The 19930-nt window shown below is 40.5% G+C and overlaps 1 protein-coding gene across 1 annotated transcript; it reads right to left on the reverse strand.

Moving 5' to 3' along the window:
* Positions 1 to 2606: 2606 nt before the first annotated feature.
* Positions 2607 to 3059, reverse strand: LOC142635504 (receptor-like protein kinase FERONIA). The gene has a single exon (XM_075809648.1). The coding sequence runs from the start codon at positions 3057 to 3059 to the stop codon at positions 2607 to 2609; it is 453 nt and encodes a 150-aa protein (XP_075665763.1).
* Between the last annotated feature and the right edge of the window lie 16871 nt (positions 3060 to 19930).

The following is a 19930-nucleotide window of genomic DNA, read 5'->3' on the forward strand; positions in this document are numbered from 1 at the left end:
ATATTATTTTGGCAACTATTTCTAAAAGTCCAATGTTATTTTGGCAACTATTTCCAAAAGCTCAATATTATTTTGGCAACTATTTCTAAAAGCCCAAATATTATTTGGCAACTATTTCATGAAACCCAAATATTATTGGCAACTATTTCATAAAACCCAAATATTATTTGGCAACTATTTCATAAAACCCAATATTATTTTAGCAACTATTTCAACTATTTTACAAAAGCCCAAATACTAATTTGGCACATATTTACAAGACTCAAAAATTATCTTAACACTTATCCCTTACTCATGGGAAATATAAATACTCATCTTTCAAGAAATACTTCTCTTACAAAATTTATAAAAACCCATGAATATCATCCATGGAAAAATTCTTCATTTTGTAGCAATAATCAGGCCCAAAGAAGCTCAAAATATAAAGCCCAGCTGAATCAGCCCAACCCATATTCAGATCCCAGCAGCTGAAGCTCACGTGAGCTAATCAACCAAAACTTTGCACAATTCAACAGCTGGAGCCCACTACCATCAGGTTTCAACTTGTCCAATCGGGTCAGAACAGGACATGTGTCCATCAGAGGTTGAACCCTTCCTTCACAAGCTGAAATTTCATCATTTCTCATGTGACATAAAGCTGAAGTTGACTTGACAGAAAGCTGAAAGGCTTCACCCAACTGTCTCTTCTTTCACCTTCAGCTCATTCGGTCAAGCATCAAAGGCAGCCATGACCAGGCCATTAAAGATCCTAAAACAAGCTGAAATCAGCTCATTTTTCATGCTAAAAATGTGTATTTTCTGGTTCATGGACCAAGCACATGAACCCCTAATGGGAAAATTTAGGGAAATGTGGTTTGGAGGGCACCAAGGGGATCCCAGCAGAGTTCCCAGCAAAGGCTCCAAGGTTGACACCTGGCTTGGGGATACAACCTGCCTTAGGGAGCTCTAAGTCTAGTAGCAGCACAACCAAGATCATTAGCCTAATGCATGCTTTAATCCTATTAGCCAAGGCCAATCAGCATTAATTCCAAGTCAAAATCCCAGCTATTATTACTTCTCTAAACTCCAGCAAAGTTCTAAGTCACAAAATTCTCGATTTCAAGCATAGAAACTGAGTTCCTCAACTCCTAACTCAAAAACACTTCTCAAACCTCTACTTAAAAACATACAGCTCCTCCCTAGCAGAAATTCCCAGCAGCCGTGCTATATACTCTCACTTATTACTCATACTACTCACAAATGGCTCTCTCCACTCATTATATATACTACATCCATGAGCATGCCTTGGCACCATAATGGTCTTGCTGCACTAGCTGGGATCTCTCTCTCTCTCCCTTCATTTCACACTAAGCTTTCCTCATTATTTGTTATTATGGAACCCATGATATTTACTTATTCATTTACTATTGATGGTTACAATGTAACTGTTACCATAGAATTTTTCCCTCATATTATTGTATTAGAAAACTCTTCTCCAGAGCTAACGGATAATGATTCTGAAAATATGGATGTTTCCCTTAATCTATGAAATACTTAAAGTTCATTTCGTTTTACTTTACTACTGGGTTACTCTTTTATGCAAAAACATATTACGGCTGGGTCATGTTCTGCAGAAACACTTTACAGCTAGGTTACTCTTTTCTACAAAAACATATTATGGTTGGGTCATTTTCTACAGAAGCACTTTACAGCTGGGTTACTCTTTTCTGCAGAAACGTATTATGGCTGGGTTATTTTCTACAGAAGCACTTTACGGTTGGGTTATTTTCTGCAGAAACCTTCTACTACAGGGCTATTTCGTACAGTATGCTTTTTAACCACACTGACGTGTCTGCTAGAGGGATTGTTTATGGGTCGTTCTTGTAAGTCCAAATCTAGGCCCATGGCATAAAAATACAGTGAATTATTTGGATCTTCACCGATAGCCTTTGGGCCGTGCATCAAGCCTATCATCGAGTTTCGGTTTAGGCCCCTAACCTAACATAAATCTCATTTGTTGGAAAGGAAACTTTTTCGCCCCCCACAACAATGATGTGATTGTTGCAAATGTTAATTCAAGCTTACAAATGCAAAGTCATGTACATCAATCTATGAATAGCACCCATCCCTGTGAAAACTTCAAACATAAAAATCTAACAAAATTAAAATTAGATCCATTTCCCAAAACAAGAGCACACCACCTAAATATCTCCATACTGTGGTAGTGATATCATTGACAAACATCCCAGTTCTGTTCCTAAAGTAGAGCTGAAGCCACTATGCTCTCATTTTGGTTTCTCCTAAATTTGAAATGGAGAGCATCCCTATCTCTAGAAATGTAATTTTGATAATTGTTTGTGGTTGATGATTGGCAGTTTGGCTTTTCCACAGTGATATCCAAAGACAAATTAGCTTACGTGGTGCTATTTGAATCCTAAATAGACTCCTCAGATTCAGGCAGAGAAACACTACTAGTATATTCAACAATGGGATAATTATATTGATCCACATCGTTCCTTGTAGAATCAACTCTCTCTTGTAACTCTAGTGGGTGTTCAAGGATTAACTCCACTTCAACAATCACGGGACGATCCTTTCCCTTATTTCACACACAAGAAGTGACAATGTTAATATATAACTTGAAACACTCTGGAGCTTAGTCCATTCACGGGACGATCCTTCCCCATCAGATATGAATCAATTATCTGATTAGTCCATTCTTCAATGCATTTTCGGCCCCATGTAACCCGAAACTTCTGTTCTTTTGTCAGTTTGATGTCTCTTGCTTTTCTGGCATTGAGTACTTCTAGCAGTACCACACCAAAAGAGTATACATCAGATTTATCAGACAATTCTCCTATTGCAATAAACTCTGGATCAGCGTATCCGTAAGTACCTACTACCTGAGATTTTACTCTAATCAAAACCTTTGACAAACTCGGCAGATACAATTTGGACAACCCCAAATCTGTCAACTTGGCCTCCAATTTCTCGTCCAACATTATGTTTCTTGGCTTCACGTCATGGTGGATGATATTATGCTTCAGTCCAGTGTGAAGGTAGTGCAGTCCACGCGCCATTCCAATGCAAATCCGCAGTCTTTGTTTCCACGGGAGTGATTCATTGTGGTTAGTGCCATAGAGGCAGTCGCAAAGGTTTCCATTGACAATGATTCATAGACAAGGAACCCCTTGTCTTCATTGAGACCATATCCGATGAGACAGGGGAGGTTAGGGTGGCATAATTGGCAAAGCAACACCACCTCGTTCGTTAACTCGTCTAAACTTGACTCCAAATCCACACCCTTTATTGCAACGTTTATGGTACGGTCATCAATAAACCCCTTATATACTCTGCCAAGCCCCCTCACCAAATAGCTAATCAGCATCGAAGTTATTGGTAGCTGACTTGATCTCAGCGAGTGAAAATCGACGGCAGAGTAGAACTGAATGAGATTGTTTTGTTTTGTCCGACCTTCTCTTCCATAACTTTGAAATAGACTCTGAAATACCTTTCATTGAAGCTTGGTTCGTATAGTATATAATATATACCAATGAGTTTGACGACGAGAGAAAGATGAAGTGGGAGTGGAGAATGCTAATGATCTTAACAATATCTTATGCCTATCAAACATAGCTTTACACCATTGGATGTGACATTGAAGAAAAGTTAATTGGATGGTTCAAAAAAATATATCAAAATATGATGAAGTTATCAATATAATTAAACTATGGCAAGATGAAAAAATGATACAAAACGTTAATGCAAATTAATAATTGACAAGGTAAGTAGAGTTCAAATTAGAAAGAGCAGAACATTAATTGATTCAAATTGCATCAAATTAAATTAAGTGCAAGGGATTTGACCAAGAAGTTTAAGATTCAAATTTTATTTTGGGAGTTTACCTTGTCTTGAAAAAAGTCTAGATGATTTAATCTTTCTGGAGATTGTTGGAATATTGAGTGATTGGCTCAATGACTAGATATATTCAATTAGGAAATCTCATTCTGCAGTTTAAATTTCTAGGATTAAAATTTTGGAGCATTATAGTTTGGCTCTGCAAATCGTTGCCAACATATCAAGTACAGGGAAAAAGGTGGACATTTGGAGGGCTAATGAGAACTTGCTGATAGTTTTTTGCGGAAGCAATATAAAACAAATTTATATTTTCATTTAAAGATCGTTGTACCACACAACCATAAATTCTAAATAGAACAAAATTGGGTACCTCTCTTAGCAACCCAAGTGTGTTGCCTCCCAAGGTATTTACGTCTCTCTCTGTTTCTTTTTGGGTTTTCAGAATATTGCAGTAGTTCTAATGGCCAACAACTAATATGATATATATATATTAAATCTTATTTTTATTTAACACTTCTAAAACCGAAGAGAGAGATTGGAAGTGGGATCCTAATCTTCAGCTATAGGATTAATCAAACTTTTTGAATGTTATTGACTTATCATGAAACTCTTTCAAAATTATTCCTTAATTTTCTCAACCATATCAAGAAAATATTTGAACTCCTACAAATTGCAATAATGTCCATCAACACATTGCAATTGACCCCTGAAGATTAGAGAATTACAAACAAGGTCCCATTACTTAAAATTTTATATCTATGTCCTTCCACCGCACTATATTCCCATAAGCCACTAGGACTGGATTAATATCATTGTCATGTTCCTAGTTTATGTAACCCTTAATTTCTTGATTTCGTAATTTCTATTGGACTCCAAAATATCTTTGAAAAACTCTTAATATATATATATATATATATATATATGAAAAACATTTTTGAAAAATGTCACCGGCCGGTTTTGTTTTAAGTCCAACTCAATATGAAAATCAATTAAATATACTATCTTCTTTAGAGACTGGTGGATTCATTGTTAAGCATTTACATATTTTACTCATTACACACATAATCCAACGTGTCTGTATATAGTCTTTAAAATTAGCATCACCAGTGGACACTATCAAAGTTATGTGCATAATAAATAAATATACACAAACCTCTCATGTTTGAGGACAATAGAAAATTGTGATAGAACAAACTTTTAATTAACAGTGATCACTCCATAAGGTGCTCTTGATCGGATCCAATTCAGTGTACGTACTTGTTACGTTACACCCACTTGTCTACTTAAAGTCACTACCTCAATGATGGAGTAAATCATCCTATCGTATAGCAGCACAACAAGTGTAGGCTTCAATGGTAATATTCAATTAATATCCACAGCCTAAACAATTTAATAATCTATGAAAAATCATTACTCTCTGTCTTTGGTTCCTTAACCATTAACATGATTTTTCTACAAAGTTGACATCACATGCTACATTTAAACAATGAAATATACCTATAAAAATTATGAATGTGAAAATAAAATTTTATTATCAAATAAAAAATGCATAGTATTGTTTTTGAGGGCACATAATAATAACACTTGCTTGATGCTTATTTGAAGCATCATTTTTAAACCAGTCTCGGCCCTCATGCAGGGGCAGAGCCACGTAGTGGCTTGGGAGGCCCTGGCCCCTGTACACACACACAAAATCCATTAGAGTATGTATAAAAAATAATTGGACCCCCCCAATGTTGGACATCCGACCCCCCCATAGCCCATAGATCCACTGTTCTCTCAGGCCCCAGCTAAAGTTTTAGGCCTACTCCAAATAAAACAAAAAGTTGGTCCACTTACATTTAAATACTCAAGTCCAATTGTCCAAATACTAACAATAAAATTTCACTCTCTCTCCATCTCAAAAAACCCACCCACGGAATCCCTATATTCCCTTTACTTCTTATTCTTTTTTTTTTTTTTTTGGTCTTCCTTGATACACTTTCAATTCCCACTCTACCGCCTACTAGTCCCCAAAACTCAGCTCTTAGCATTAGTCCTCTGTCCTCACAATCCCAAAAATAATAATAATAATAATAATAATAATAATAATAATAATAATAATCCCGGTGAGGTCAGTGACTGCCTGGTGAGTTCGATGTTTGTGTTTTTAGACTGTCACTTGCTATCAGGTAAAAAAAATGATTGAGACCCAGTTGGGTTGTTTAGTTTTTACTGTGAAAAAAATGTGATTTTCATATAGAAATTTGGTTAAAGCTGTGATTGTTTTGCTTAATTTAGAAGATGCACATGAGTTGATTGATACAGCCAAAACTCAGCTCTCAGCATCAGTCCTCTATCCTCACAGTCCCAAAAAAAAAATCCTTGTGAGTTTGGTGATTGCCTGGTGAGTTCAGTGTTTGTGTTTTTAGACTATCACTTGCAATCAAGTAAAAAAAAATGATTGAGACCCAACTGAGTTTTTTAGTTTTTATTGTAAAAAAAAAAAAATGTGATTTTCATTTGGAAATTTGGTTAAAGTTGTGATTTTTTTTTTGCTAAATTTTGTTGTTATAGGCTGTGGTGAATAATTTGGAAGATGCACATGAATTGATTGATACAACAATTTCGACTTCATTGAAGGAAAGCAAGCCTGTTTACAGTTTATATTAGTATAAGCTGCAACTAGTGATGAGTTTTCTTCTCCTTAATTGATACTGTGGGTGTTTTTAAATTGTTTGGTTTATGTTGTGTACTTGTGTGTTTAATTTTTGCTTTTGTTTGTTTAATTTTTGCTTTTTTTTTTTTTTTTGAGGGGTTATTCTTAATTAAAAAAATACAGGAAAATTTTAATAATAGGAATGATGATGGGTTGACTATTTAAATTATAGTGGATATTTTGTTTTTTTTTTTTTTTTGAGTATGAATAACATCTGTAGGGGCATTGAGCCCAGTAATTTATCAAGGATGGCCCAACGAAGTCTTTTGGGCTAGAAACCCAAATCCGAAGACGTCAAAATGATCTTGGAGTATCTAAATGTCCAATTACGTCCGAGGAGTTGATTTGTCCTCGGATTGTTAAGCCGAGGACATAGGAAGAGAAGTTTAGTGTCCCCGGGTTATGTTATAAAGAATCCTACGACTACGGGAATACACAGTACACGTAGAGGACAATAGAAAGAGCGGTGGAATATCTAAAGTAAAGCTGCTACCACCGCCCATACATTAAAAACTCTGTAATTGATACGCTGACTGCATAGATGGAAGGATGGGACCTGAGCATGAAGTTTGGAACTTGGTCCCTAACCCCAGCGGACTTTAGGGAAGAATTGATGGGACAAGTATCCGAAATCAGGATTGCAACCATGAGGTGGAAGATGATGAAGAGAAGAAAAGAAGTATAAATAAAGGGGAAGACATACGAAGAACAGAGAGGCTTTTTTAGTAAGAAAAAGGGCCAATAGTATACGATAATCAAGAATTGTATCCAAACTTTAGGAAATACTATTATAAACTATCCTCGGGTTTTTGTCCGAGGAGGAATTTTCGGTCTTACTCTTGCAAACAACTCTTTACTTTGTGCCATTGGGCCCAAAGCCCGTTCCTTTCCTCATTATCTAAACCATCCTTGAAATCTAGATTACAAACCCATCTTCTACAAATTTAATTGTAAAAGAGGGCCTTTCAAAGCCCAATTCCTTCCAATCATAGTTTGGGAATTTGAATTGTATCCTTACAATTGGCGCCGTCTGTGGGAATTTAGTCTTTAAGGAAGTTTAGAGTGTCATGGTAGGATCAGGACCACAACGCAGCGAGGAGTCCGTAGGCTCCCAGCGTGAGGATCACTCCTTGCATCCTAATCACAAAGAGAACCGGGAAGGTAGTGTACATATTACGCACACTATCAGGAGTGCGAGCCATTCACAAGGAGGAAGCAGAGTTTCTTATAAGAGGAATGCCAGGGCCATGCAGAAGGAGATCAACGGCCTAAAAAGAAAAGTACGTCACGAAAGGCGTAGGAGAACTCCTTCGGTCTCTGACCCCTCTTCGGAGGGATCCGAGGATGACAATTACAGGCAGAGATCCAGAACTCTCCCAGGTGAATCTTTTTCTTCTGGAGAGGACAATTTGCATGGGAGGCGTGGCAGAGACTACGCCTCTAGGGGCTTGGGAAATGTCGCTATGGGTAAGGCATTGCACCAAATCTCCAGGTCACCCTTCACGCGTAGGTTGGAGGAAGGGAAGTTACCTCGGCGCTTCACACAACCGGCCTTCACTATTTACAATGGTCGGACGGATCCTGTGGAGCACGTGAGCCATTTCAGCCAAAGAATGGCAGTGCATTCCAAGAATGAGACCTTGATATGCAAGATCTTCCCCTCTAGCCTGGGGCCCGTGGCCATGAGATGGTTTGATGGCTTGAGGGCAGGCTCCATTAGTTCTTTCAAAAAGCTTACTAGAGCATTTGGTTCTTGCTTTATCACGTGCAGTAGAGTTCCTCGGCTATTGGATTCTTTATTATCCATGGCCATGAGGGAAGGGGAAACCCTGAGAACGTATTCGGACAGGTATTGGGAAATGTTCAACGAGATTGACAGAGACTTCGATGATGTAGCAATAAGGACCTTCAAGGTCGGCCTACCGACGGAGCATGACTTGAGGAAGTCCTTGACGAAGAAACCTGTCAAAAGCTTACGTCGACTGATGGATCGCACTAACGAGTACAAAAGGGTTGAGGAAGATTAGCAGCAGGGAAAAGGCAAAGCGAAGGTTATCCCACAAGAAAGGAGGGATTTCAGGTCGGACAGATACAACAACAATAGGCCTGCAAGGGATTTTTCCAGACAGGCTGGTCACATACCCCCACAGGTGGTCAACACCGTCTTCAGAGAACCAGTGCAACAACTGTTGGAGAAAATAAGGCATGAGCCTTTCTTCAAGTGGCCAAATAAGATGGCAGGGGACCCTTTGAGACGCAACCAAAATCTCCATTGCCATTATCACCAGGAGAGGGGTCACACCACCGAGGATTGTCGGACTTTGTGGAATCATTTGGAACAATTGGTTAAGGAGGGAAAGCTGAAGCAATTCCTGTATCAGCCTAATGGGCGAGGAAACCAATCAAGAGCGGCAAACCACAACGACCCTTTGTCGAGACCTCCTTTAGGTACAATCAACGTGATTTTTGCGGCACTTGGAAGGACTGGCTCAGCTCCTTTCAGGGTAATGTCTGTGGCTCGAACATTGGCCGAAGAGTCACGGGATCAGCCGAAGAGAATTAAGGCGAACATCCTACCAGTTCTAAGTTTCTCTGAAGAGGACAAGATGGGGACTATCCAGCCTCATGACGATGCCTTGGTGGTAACCTTGAGGATAGGGGACTATGATGTAAGGAGGGTAATGGTTGATCAAGGCAGTGGCGCAGATATCATGTACCCTGACCTATTTATAGGCCTGAAATTAAGAGTTGAAGATCTTACGGCGTATGACTCACCATTGATAAGCTTCGAAGGAAGAGCTGTCGTCCCAAAGGGACAAATTAGACTGCCTGTACAATCAGGCTCAGAGGTGGTAGACGTAGATTTCATCGTGGTCGATGCCTATTCTCCCTATACGGCTATTATAGCAAGACCTTGGCTGCATGGGTTAGGAGCTGTTTCCTCAACCTTGCATGTCAAGGTTAAATTTCATTCTGGAGACCAAGTGGTGGAGTTACTTGGGAGTCAATCTGTGGCTCGACAGTGTGTCACGGCTGCAATTCTGCGTCGACCTGAGCCAAGGTCCTCGGCCTCGGCTGACGGAGAAGCATAGCAATCAAAGTCTTTTGCTGCAGTCAAGATAGATGAAACGACATGTGAAGAGTTGGAGAAATTTCTCATAGACGATGACCCTGAGAGGTTCTTTCAGGTAGGAGTTCAATTGCCACAGGATGAGAAAGCGGAGCTGATTTTATTTTTAAGGAGAAATATGGATGTGTTTGCGTGGAATGCGTATGAAGCCCCTGGGGTTGATATGAGCTTCAGATGTCAATCCAGCTGCAGTACCAAAGAGGCAACCACCTCGGCGATCCTCCAAGGAACATTCTGAAGCTGTAAAAGAGGAAGTGCTCAAACTCAAAAAGGCTGGTGCTATCAAAGAAGTGTTTTATCCTGAATGGTTAGCCCATACGGTGGTGGTGAAAAAGAAGAATGGGAAGTGGAGAGTTTGTGTGGACTTCACAGATTTAAACAAAGCTTGCCCGAAGGACTTATTCCCAATGCCTCGGATTGATCAATTGGTTGACGCTACTGTTGGGCATCCTCGGATGAGTTTTCTTGACGCTTTCCAGGGTTATCACCAAATACCTTTGGCCGTAGAGGACCAGGAGAAGACTGCATTTATTACTCCTACGGGAAATTATCATTATAAGGTAATGCCCTTTGGTTTGAAAAACGCAGGGGCTACCTACCAAAGGATGATGACGAGAATGTTTGAGGCACAACTGGAAAAAACTATTGAGGTATATGTGGACGATATGGTAGTAAAAAGTAAAGAAGTTTCTGCACATCTGGAAGATCTGGGCAACACTTTTCAAAAGCTAAGAGAATATAAATTGCGGCTCAATGCCTCTAAATGCTCTTTTGGTGTGGGATCGGGCAAGTTTCTAGGTTATATGGTGACTCACCGGGGAATTGAAGTGAATCATGCTCAGGTTAAGGCAATAAACAGCTTACACCCACCTCGGAATCCTAAAGAAGTGCAGAGGCTAACAGGTATGACCGCTGCTCTCAACCGATTTATATCTCGGTCCGCGGACAGATGCAGACCTTTCTTTCAATTACTGAATAAATGGAAGGGTTTTGAATGGACCGAAGAGTGCGCGGTGGCTTTCCAACAGCTTAAAGAATATCTCTCGCGACCGCCCGTTATGTCTTGACCAGAAGTTGATGAAATTCTATTTGCATATATTGCAGTGGCTAACCATGCAGTTAGTTTGGTTCTTATCCGAGATGATAATAATATCCAGAGACCGGTTTATTATGTAAGCAAATCTCTGCATGAGGCCGAGCTGAGTTATTTGCCACTGGAGAAAGCTATCTTGGCAGTGGTACATGCTACACGAAGACTTCCCCATTACTTCCAATCTCATACGGTTGTTGTTCTTACACAACTCCCTCTTAAATCAATTCTGCGAAGTGCAGATTATATGGGAAGAATTGCCAAATGGGGAACTGTCCTAGGAGCTTTCGATATCAAATATATGCCTCGCACCTCTATAAAGGGGCAGGTCATCGCGGACCTTGTGGCGGAATTTGCTGAGCCTTCGTTAGAAGACTATGAAGAAGGCATGGGTAAAAAGTCAGTAGGCATGATTTCATGCAAAGAGCCTCCATTATGGAAAGTACATGTTGATGGAGCAGCAAATCAGAGGGGATCTGGTATAGGACTAGTTTTGATATCCCCAGAGGGAATTACTTTTGAGAAATCTTTCAGATTAGGATTCTCGGCCACTAACAACGAAGCAGAGTATGAGGCCGTCCTCGCAGGGATGAACATGGTTCATAAAATGGGAGGAAAGACGGTGCAAATGTTCTCAGATTCACTATTGGTGGTAGGCCAAGTAGAAGGGAAGCTAGAAGCAAGGGATTCCAGAATGCGAGAATACCTAACCCAGGTCAGGTATATGCAGTCTAAATTTGAGTCCTTTTTACTATTACATGTATCCATGTGTCGATACCCATGCTAACTCATTAGCCACACTCGCAACGTCCTCGGCACAAAGTCTACCACGAGTTATCCTTGTTGAAGATCTGTTGAAACCCACTGGGACGGATGATAACTCCACTCGAATTCTTCAAATTAGGACAGGGCCTAGTTGGATGGATCAGATAATAACATTTCTCAGAAATGACATCTTGCCTGGAGAAAAGGCCTAAGCAGACAAAGTTCACAGAAAGGCCACTCGTTTCTGGTTATCAGAGGACCAGAAATTGTACAAACGCTCCTTTTCGGGACCATATTTGTTATGTATGCACCCCGAGGCAACGGAGCTACTTTTGGAAGAGTTACACGAAGGGATTTGCGGAAGTCACACAGGGGGAAGGTCTTTAGCTCACAGAGCCCTTACTCAGGGCTATTGGTGGCCAAATATGCAGAGGGAGGCGCAGGATTATGCGAAGAAGTGTGACCAATGTCAAAGATTCGCACCAAATATACATCAACCAGGAGGAGTCCTTAATCCTCTATCTAGCCCTTGGCCTTTTGCTCAATGGGGCTTAGACATTGTTGGACCCTTCCCCAAAGCAACAGGAAACAGGCGATGGCTCCTCGTCGGAACGGATTACTTCACCAAATGGGTTGAAGCCGAACCATTATCAAATATCAGAGACATGGAAGCAAAAAAGTTTGTATGGAAAAATATCGTTACCAGGTTCGGCATCCCTCATACTCTCATTTCAGATAATGGTTTACAATTTGATAGCAAAGCCTTTCGGAAATACTGCTGTGATCTGGGCATAACGAATAGATATTCCACCCCGGCTTATCCGCAAGGAAATGGGCAAGCCGAGGCTGTCAACAAGGTAATAGTGAGTGGACTCAAAAAGAGGTTGGGGGACGCTAAGGGGAGGTGGGTAGAAGAACTGCCACATGTCTTATGGACGTATCGGACTACACCACGAAGATCCACAGGTGAAACACCCTTCTATATGACTTATGGAGCCGAGGCAGTAATACCCTTAGAGACTGGGTTCCCAACCCTGAAGAAAAGCTCTTTCGTTCCAGATAGTAATGATGATCTATTAAGGAGAAATTTGGACTTAGTTGAGGAACGACGGGAGAACGCCATGGTTCAACTAGCTTATTATCAACATAAGCTAAAAAAGGGGTATGATTCTCACGTAAAGCTTCGACCTCTTGGACCTAGCGACTTGGTATTAAGGAAAGTTTTGGGCACAACGAAGAACCCTGCTTGGGGAAAATTGGGGCCCAACTAGGAAGGACCTTATCGTATTACTTCGGTCGCAGGAATAGGGGCTTACAATCTGGAAGATTTGGACGAACGTGTTGTACAACGTCCCTGGAATGTAAATAATCTACGAAGGTACTATTATTAAATAAAAGGCACTTCAGCCGCTTTTTGTTAAAATTACATTATGTTCATTGTCTTCGTTTCATTTAAATATCAAACTGAAGCTTGGTGTGCCTGGATCCTCGGACCACATACCTCGTCTAAATTGATATTCTTTACCAAGTGTTAAACAGAACCTAAGTTACATCTGGTCCTCGGATCATCTACTTTGGGAAAATTAACATTTCAACTGTTTCATTTAAGTATCAAACTGAAGCTTGGTGTGCCTGGATCCTCGGACCACATACCTCGTCTAAATTGATATTCTTTACCAAGTGTTAAACAGAACCTAAGTTACGTCTGGTCCTCGGATCATCTACTTTGAGAAAATTAACATTTCAACTGTTTCATTTAAGTATCAAACTGAAGCTTGGTGTGCCTGGATCCTCGGACCACATACCTCGTCTAAATTGATATTCTTTACCAAGTGTTAAACAGAACCTAAGTTACGTCTGGTCCTCGGATCATCTACTTTGGGAAAATTAACATTTCAACTGTTTCATTTAAGTATCAAACTGAAGCTTGGTGTGCCTGGATCCTCGGACCACATACCTCGTCTAAATTGATATTCTTTACCAAGTGTTAAACAGAACCTAAGTTACGTCTGGTCCTCGGATCATCTACTTTGGGAAAATTAACATTTCAACTGTTTCATTTAAGTATCAAACTGAAGCTTGGTGTGCCTGGATCCTCAGACCACATACCTCGTCTAAATTGATATTCTTTACCAAGTGTTAAACAGAACCTAAGTTACGTCTGGTCCTTGGATCATCTACTTTGGGAAAATTAACATTTCAACTGTTTCATTTAAGTATCAAACTGAAGCTTGGTGAGCCTAGATCCTCGGACCATATACCTCGTCTAAATTGATATTCTTTACCAAGTGTTAAACAGAACCTTAGTTATGCCTGGTCCTCGGATCATTTACTTGGGGAAAATTAACAATTCTTTTCTTTTTGTCAAAACATCAAATCTTTGCATACCTAAGTCAAAAGACCATATGCCTTATTTCATATATTTGACATAGTTCAACTAGAGGTCCAAAATGAAGAATCAATTACTTAATGCATCACTTAATGCAGTTCCTGGCATGTTAAGCCTGCCTGGAGTATCAATTTCAATTCAGGTTATGGCTTTAACTTTAGTAACGAGAAAAAAGATGGTACTTTTGGAGTGATATGATCAAAACAAAACAAAAAGTGAGAGCCATCTAACAAGGAAAGTAGCATTCGAGCTTATATTAGATTCCAATAGTACTTTTGCAATTACAAAAAAAAGAAAGAACTTGCGAAATTACACTTAGAAATAAAATAAAATAAAAAAAGGGAAGAAGAAGGCAACAGCAAAAACTATGGAGAGGCAGTCACTGTTTCAGCTTAATCTTCAGAGGGCCTTTGGGGTATTGAGGAGATGGAAGCTGAACCGAGGACTCAACAGCAATTCCTTTGCCTTTAGGATCATCCATCAAAGTTATTGGATTAGCTTGATCACCCAGCTCATCCTTTGAAGATTCCTGAAGGTCACTTAAAGGTTGTATGTCTTCTAGTGCCTTTTCTTGTGCTGGATCAACTTGTTTAAGTACATCTTCAGGAAGAGCTAAGTCTTCAGCCAAATCACCTCCCTTATCCTCAGATGATCCTTGGGCAGCTTCGTGGGCAGTTTCAGGAATGGTAGAAGCTCGAATTGCAGGAGGATAGTAGACATTCTCTGCTTTCCAAAGAGTGGAAGAGGCGTCAATCCCAGCTTGGGAAAGTGCCTCATTCCACACTTGGAGGCAGTAATGCCTACACACCTCGGGAACCTGAGCCTTGAAGGTTTCTGTTATCTCCTTCACACCTATATCGTAACCCTCCTGTTCAGCTCGGTCCCTTGAGATCTCGGCCTCTTCTTTTACTTTTTCAGCTCTTTCCTTCTCCTCAAGGGCTTCCTCTTTGCCCTTAATGGCCTCCTCTTTGATCCTCTCAGACTCGATCAGGTCTTTCTTGAGGTCCTCAATTAACCTTCGTGCTGCAGAGAGGTTGTCATCGGCTTGGCGGAGCATTAATCTCTGGTCCTCGGCCTGTTTAGTTGTCGTTTTCAGGTCAGCCTCTAAACATGCCTTCTCACTCTCTGCCTTAACCAACTTGGCCGAGACCTCTTGCAACTTCTTCTTCTGAAGGTCCGAAATCTTCTAGGCAGTTTCACGCCTTGACTCCTCGGCCTTCAGGGATTTATAGGAGTTGATGGCAATCTCTTCTACCTTATGGGCAGATTGAACGGCTTGTGAACGAAAATACAAGACTTATACATACATGTAAAAAAAACAACAAAATATAGCAAGAGTTTAGAGAACAAAACTTACCATTGCAAGCTCCTTCTTCAAAATCATAAAAACGTTATGGTCCCTTTTCCTTCTAAGTTCACCCATGTCCTCAGGGAGCAAAAGCGCCTGCTCCAATGCGTCTGCGACGCATGCAGCTGTCCCCTCATCGGAGTTTCTGATGGACGCATCCACGGTGATGGCCTGGTCATCCATGGACATGTCAGGAAGCCACAAAGGGGCGCGCACAACCATCTGTTGTTCGATTCTCTTTTCCGACCTGGTCTGCACGGCCCGGGCCTGCTTACCACCCCTTTCAATCTCGGGCTCCTTGGGAAGAGAGCCCTTTCCTGCCTCCACCACTTCTTTTCCTTTTGACTGATCTCTTTTCCTTTTGACTGATCCCTTTTCCTTTTAAGGTCAGCTGTGTTGGTGCGTTGGGTCTGGGAAGGAGGGGGAGGAGGAGGGAGCCTAGTTTCAGGGCCTTTATCAGCACCCTTTTCTTGAGTCCGAGGGCGCATCTCTTTAGGAGGTTCTTGGGCTCTAAGGCCTTTGTCAGCGCCCTCAAGGACATCTTTTAGGCTGGGCTTAATCTTACGTTGAATGCTCATATTGTCAGGCTCTTGAGTAGTAGCTTACGAGACTTGTGTGGAGGTGCCGAGGATGGGAATTGAATCTTCAGGAGAGTGAGGTTGATTAAAAACTTCAAACTCGTCCTCGGAATCGGGTACCTCAACTACTTCTTCTTCTTCCTTTACGGTAGTATAGGAAGACGCAGCTTCACCAGGGACTAATTGTGTGGGGAAAGGGACTATGGGAATCCCAACTGGAACAAGTTGTGGTGGTTGGATTGGTTGGGTGACCAAAGTGCCTTGAGGAATAGGAGTCCCCTCCGGTAGCAGGAAACCTTCAACGGCAACGCTAATCCGAGGAAGGCGAGGGTCGTGGGCTTTGATCACGCACTTCGGCGCTTGAAAGGCTTTGGATATCGGATTGTAGCCGAGGATCAGATGAGCCGCTCGGAGTTGGCCGTCTGTATGCACGAAAACCTCAGCTTGAAGGATCCTGTCCAACCGTCCGAAATCGACAAGATTAGGGTGACGATCCGCTGCGTGTGGATCTGTAGAGTTATCCAAATAGAGGAGGGTAAGAACAAGTAAAAAGACAAAAAATAATAGTATGTATATAATAGTATAATGGTTTTAAGGGTTCTATATAGAAGCCAAAAAACTTCACCTGGAGTCCCTTCCCTTGTCGGACAGGGGAGGCCGTCGTGCCAATTTCCTGATACGATCAGGAAGTCGTTTTTTAGGCCCTTATTAGATTCAGGCAGACACTGAATTAGCCTAACTTCTGGGTATCTAGATTTTAGGTAATATTCGTCTTTTTTGCTTAGGTAATGGAGGTTATAAACCCAGTTCACATCGTGGTGAGTGAGCCCTAGGTCCATCTTCTCATTTAAAGCATCTACGGAACCTAGGATCCTAAAGACATTTGGGGCGCACTGGGTGGGAGCTAATCTAAAAGCCCTAAGATAGTCCCTAGTCACGGTTCCCATGGGGATTTTCATTCCCCCTTCGATGAACGCAATCATCGGAATTACAACTTCCCCCGTTTTTCTTTTTACATAATATTCCTCCTCATTACAGTACCTAATAAATACGTCTGAGGGAATTTCTTACTTAACCTTGAACTGCTCTATTTTTTTGTTTGAATCCACTAGGGACGCAAATCTACCCATCTTTGAAAAAGGGGGGTGTGAAGAAAACTAAAAAGAACTACGCCGAGGAAAAAAGATACAGAGAAAAAAGATAAAGATGGGGGGGGGAAAGAAACAAAAGAAACAAAGAGCTGATAAGGAGGGGAGAGAGTATTGAAGAACTTACTTTAAAAAAGAAGAAGGCACGGTCACCTCGGACAGGGTATTTGATAAAAAGAGAAGGTACGGAAAGATGGCAAGAGTGGCAGGTACGTTATAAGGTTACTGTAGTGTGAAGAATTTTGAAGGGAGTTAGTACTTATATATCAAAAGGAGTTTTAAAGCGGGCGAATTCCCGCCTCAACACAGAAATCGCTCTCAACCGTTGGATATGTGTCACATCATTGAAACGTGGGAGACATAGAGGCGCCAGTAATTAATTCAGGGGCGTTTCGCATACCGAAGCATCGGGAACACGCGATGGGTAATTGAAAAGTTATTTCCCCGTTAGCAATATTGCCAAAATTCTGCAGGATAAAAAGGTGTTTTAAGTCGAGATCCTATTTTCCTCCCGAGGTGAAGAAATAAAGAATCTTGAGGGGCTATTGTAGGGGCATTGGGCCTAGTAATTTATCAAGGATGGCCCAACGAAGTCTTTTGGGCTAGAAACCCAAATCCGAAGACGTCAAAATGATCTTGGAGTATCTAAATGTCCAATTACGTCCGAGGAGTTGATTTGTCCGAGGGTTGTTAAGCCGAGGACATAGGAAGAGAAGTTTAGTGTCCCCGAGTTATGTTATAAAGAATCCTACGACTACGGGAATACACAGTACACGTGGAGGACAATAGAAAGAGCGGTGGAATATCTAAAGTAAAGCTGCTACCACCGCCCATACATTAAAAGCTCTGTAATTGATACGCTGACTGCATAGATGGAAGGATGGGACCTGAGCATGGAGTTTGGAACTTGGTCCCTAACCCCAGCGGACTTTAGGGAAGAATTGATGGGACAAGTATCCGAAATCATGATTGCAACCATGAGGTGGAAGATGATGAAGAGAAGAAAAGAAGTATAAATAAAGGGGAAGACATACGAAGAAGAGAGAGGCTTTTTCAATAAGAAAAAGGGCCAATAGTATATGATAATCAAGAATTGTATCCAAATTTTAGGAAATACTATTATAAACTACCCTCGGGTTTTTGTCCGAGGAGGAATTTTCGGTCTTACTCTTGCAAACAACTCTTTACTTTGTGCCATTGGGCCCAAAGCCCGTTCCTTTCCTCATTATCTAAACCATCCTTGAAATCTATATTACAAACCCATCCTCTACAAATTTAATTGTAAAAGAGGGCCTTTCAAAGCCCAATTCCTTCCAGTCATAGTTTGGGAATTTGAATTGTGTCCTTACAACATCCATATAATTAAGTAAAAATTTCAAATTAAGATTTTATTTTTTTAGTTCTTTTCAAGTTAATTTTTGAGTCATATTCTTAAAGCTAAAAGAATTATGAGCAAACAAAAAAAAATTGATGCATTCTTTAAGAAAAAAAATATTAGCAATTCAGAATTTAGGACACCTATGGTTGTAGAAATAAATGTTGATACTTCAATACCTAATGAACACCCCTCCAAATGTTCAAGAATTCAATCTAAAGAGGTCAATCGTGATCCAGGATCACTTAAACAAATATGTGAATTTCCTATCAACAAACAAAATGAAATTCGACAAGCTTATCTCAAAGAAGGTCCATATCAACCTAAAAATATAGACTGTCCATACAACAATGATAATCATTGTTGTTGAAAATCGCTCCCCCATATAAAAAATCCTGGCTACGCCCCTGCCCTCATGGGTCAAACTTTGATGGCCATAATTGTGTTATTGGAGCAACAAATTGAGCTGACATACACCTTGTATTTAGAATGTCTTAACTATAAAGAGAGTAATTGGTTTTCCAAAGTTCATACCATGAAGTTCCTTGATGATATGGAATTTGGAAGGTAGCGAAGGAAACTCATGTGCATGCTGGTGCTGATCTTCAGCTTGCACTGAAGCTGCATTACAAACGCATTAGGTAGAAGATAGGTGTGAAAGATTACAAAGATGAAAACATTAATGCTGGGATTCCCAATTTTAACGTCAATATGAGCTAGAACTTGAACGCTATGCTCTTGGGACAAGTAATGCATCTAATTTTCGTGACAAAATAGTTGGAAGACAATGGTGGGCTTAAGATTGTTAAAAGGGAAGCATTAAGAAATGGTTCAATCTGCAATGGTACTTCTTACAAAGTAGGAGAAATATGGTCGGTCACCTTCAAGATAAGTTCTTTGGTACCATAATTCTGGGAAAACTCTTCTTACGCATGCAAATGTTAATGCTTGTCAATAAATTTCATTAGCATCAACAGTCTTAGGCTCTTAGCTACTCACATGTTCAAAGAGATAAGAGGACAATGTTAGAGATGTCTTTGACATGGTCTGTCAACCAGCATCATTACCTTTTTCTAAATGAACTGAACTCCATTGCCAATTGAGAGTGAAAGCAGAATGGAGAAGCTAGTGTGCTGCTGTCAAAATCTGAACCAGCAGCAAACTAAAATGGATTAGTTACCATTCAACAGGCTCCTAATCGGTTATTAACTTCCTTTACCATATGATAGCTTATGGACACAAGTTTTCATAACTTTTTGCTATTATTGTCCTAATTAAAAACATTATATTGCAGTCTTTGCCAAGCATACAGAGAACTGAATCAAAGCAAACGTTCCTGCGTGCATTCAACATACAAGTGAAGAATATTTAAGTCATGGAAGAGATGCCAAAGGACCCTTGCTTCAAAAAACATACGAGAACAAAAGCTTTCAACAAAAAGTAGAAGCTTCATCTTAGAGTTGGATAGATCAGGTTTCTATTTTCTGTTAGCTCATCACATTTTTCGACAGTTACACTCCATTTGTTTTGGTGGAAAATGCTTTCCATATTTTCTAGTATTTTGTACAACAG

This window comes from Castanea sativa, chromosome 5 (genome assembly GCF_040712315.1).
Source record: "Castanea sativa cultivar Marrone di Chiusa Pesio chromosome 5, ASM4071231v1".
Classification (NCBI taxonomy): Eukaryota; Viridiplantae; Streptophyta; class Magnoliopsida; order Fagales; family Fagaceae; genus Castanea; species Castanea sativa.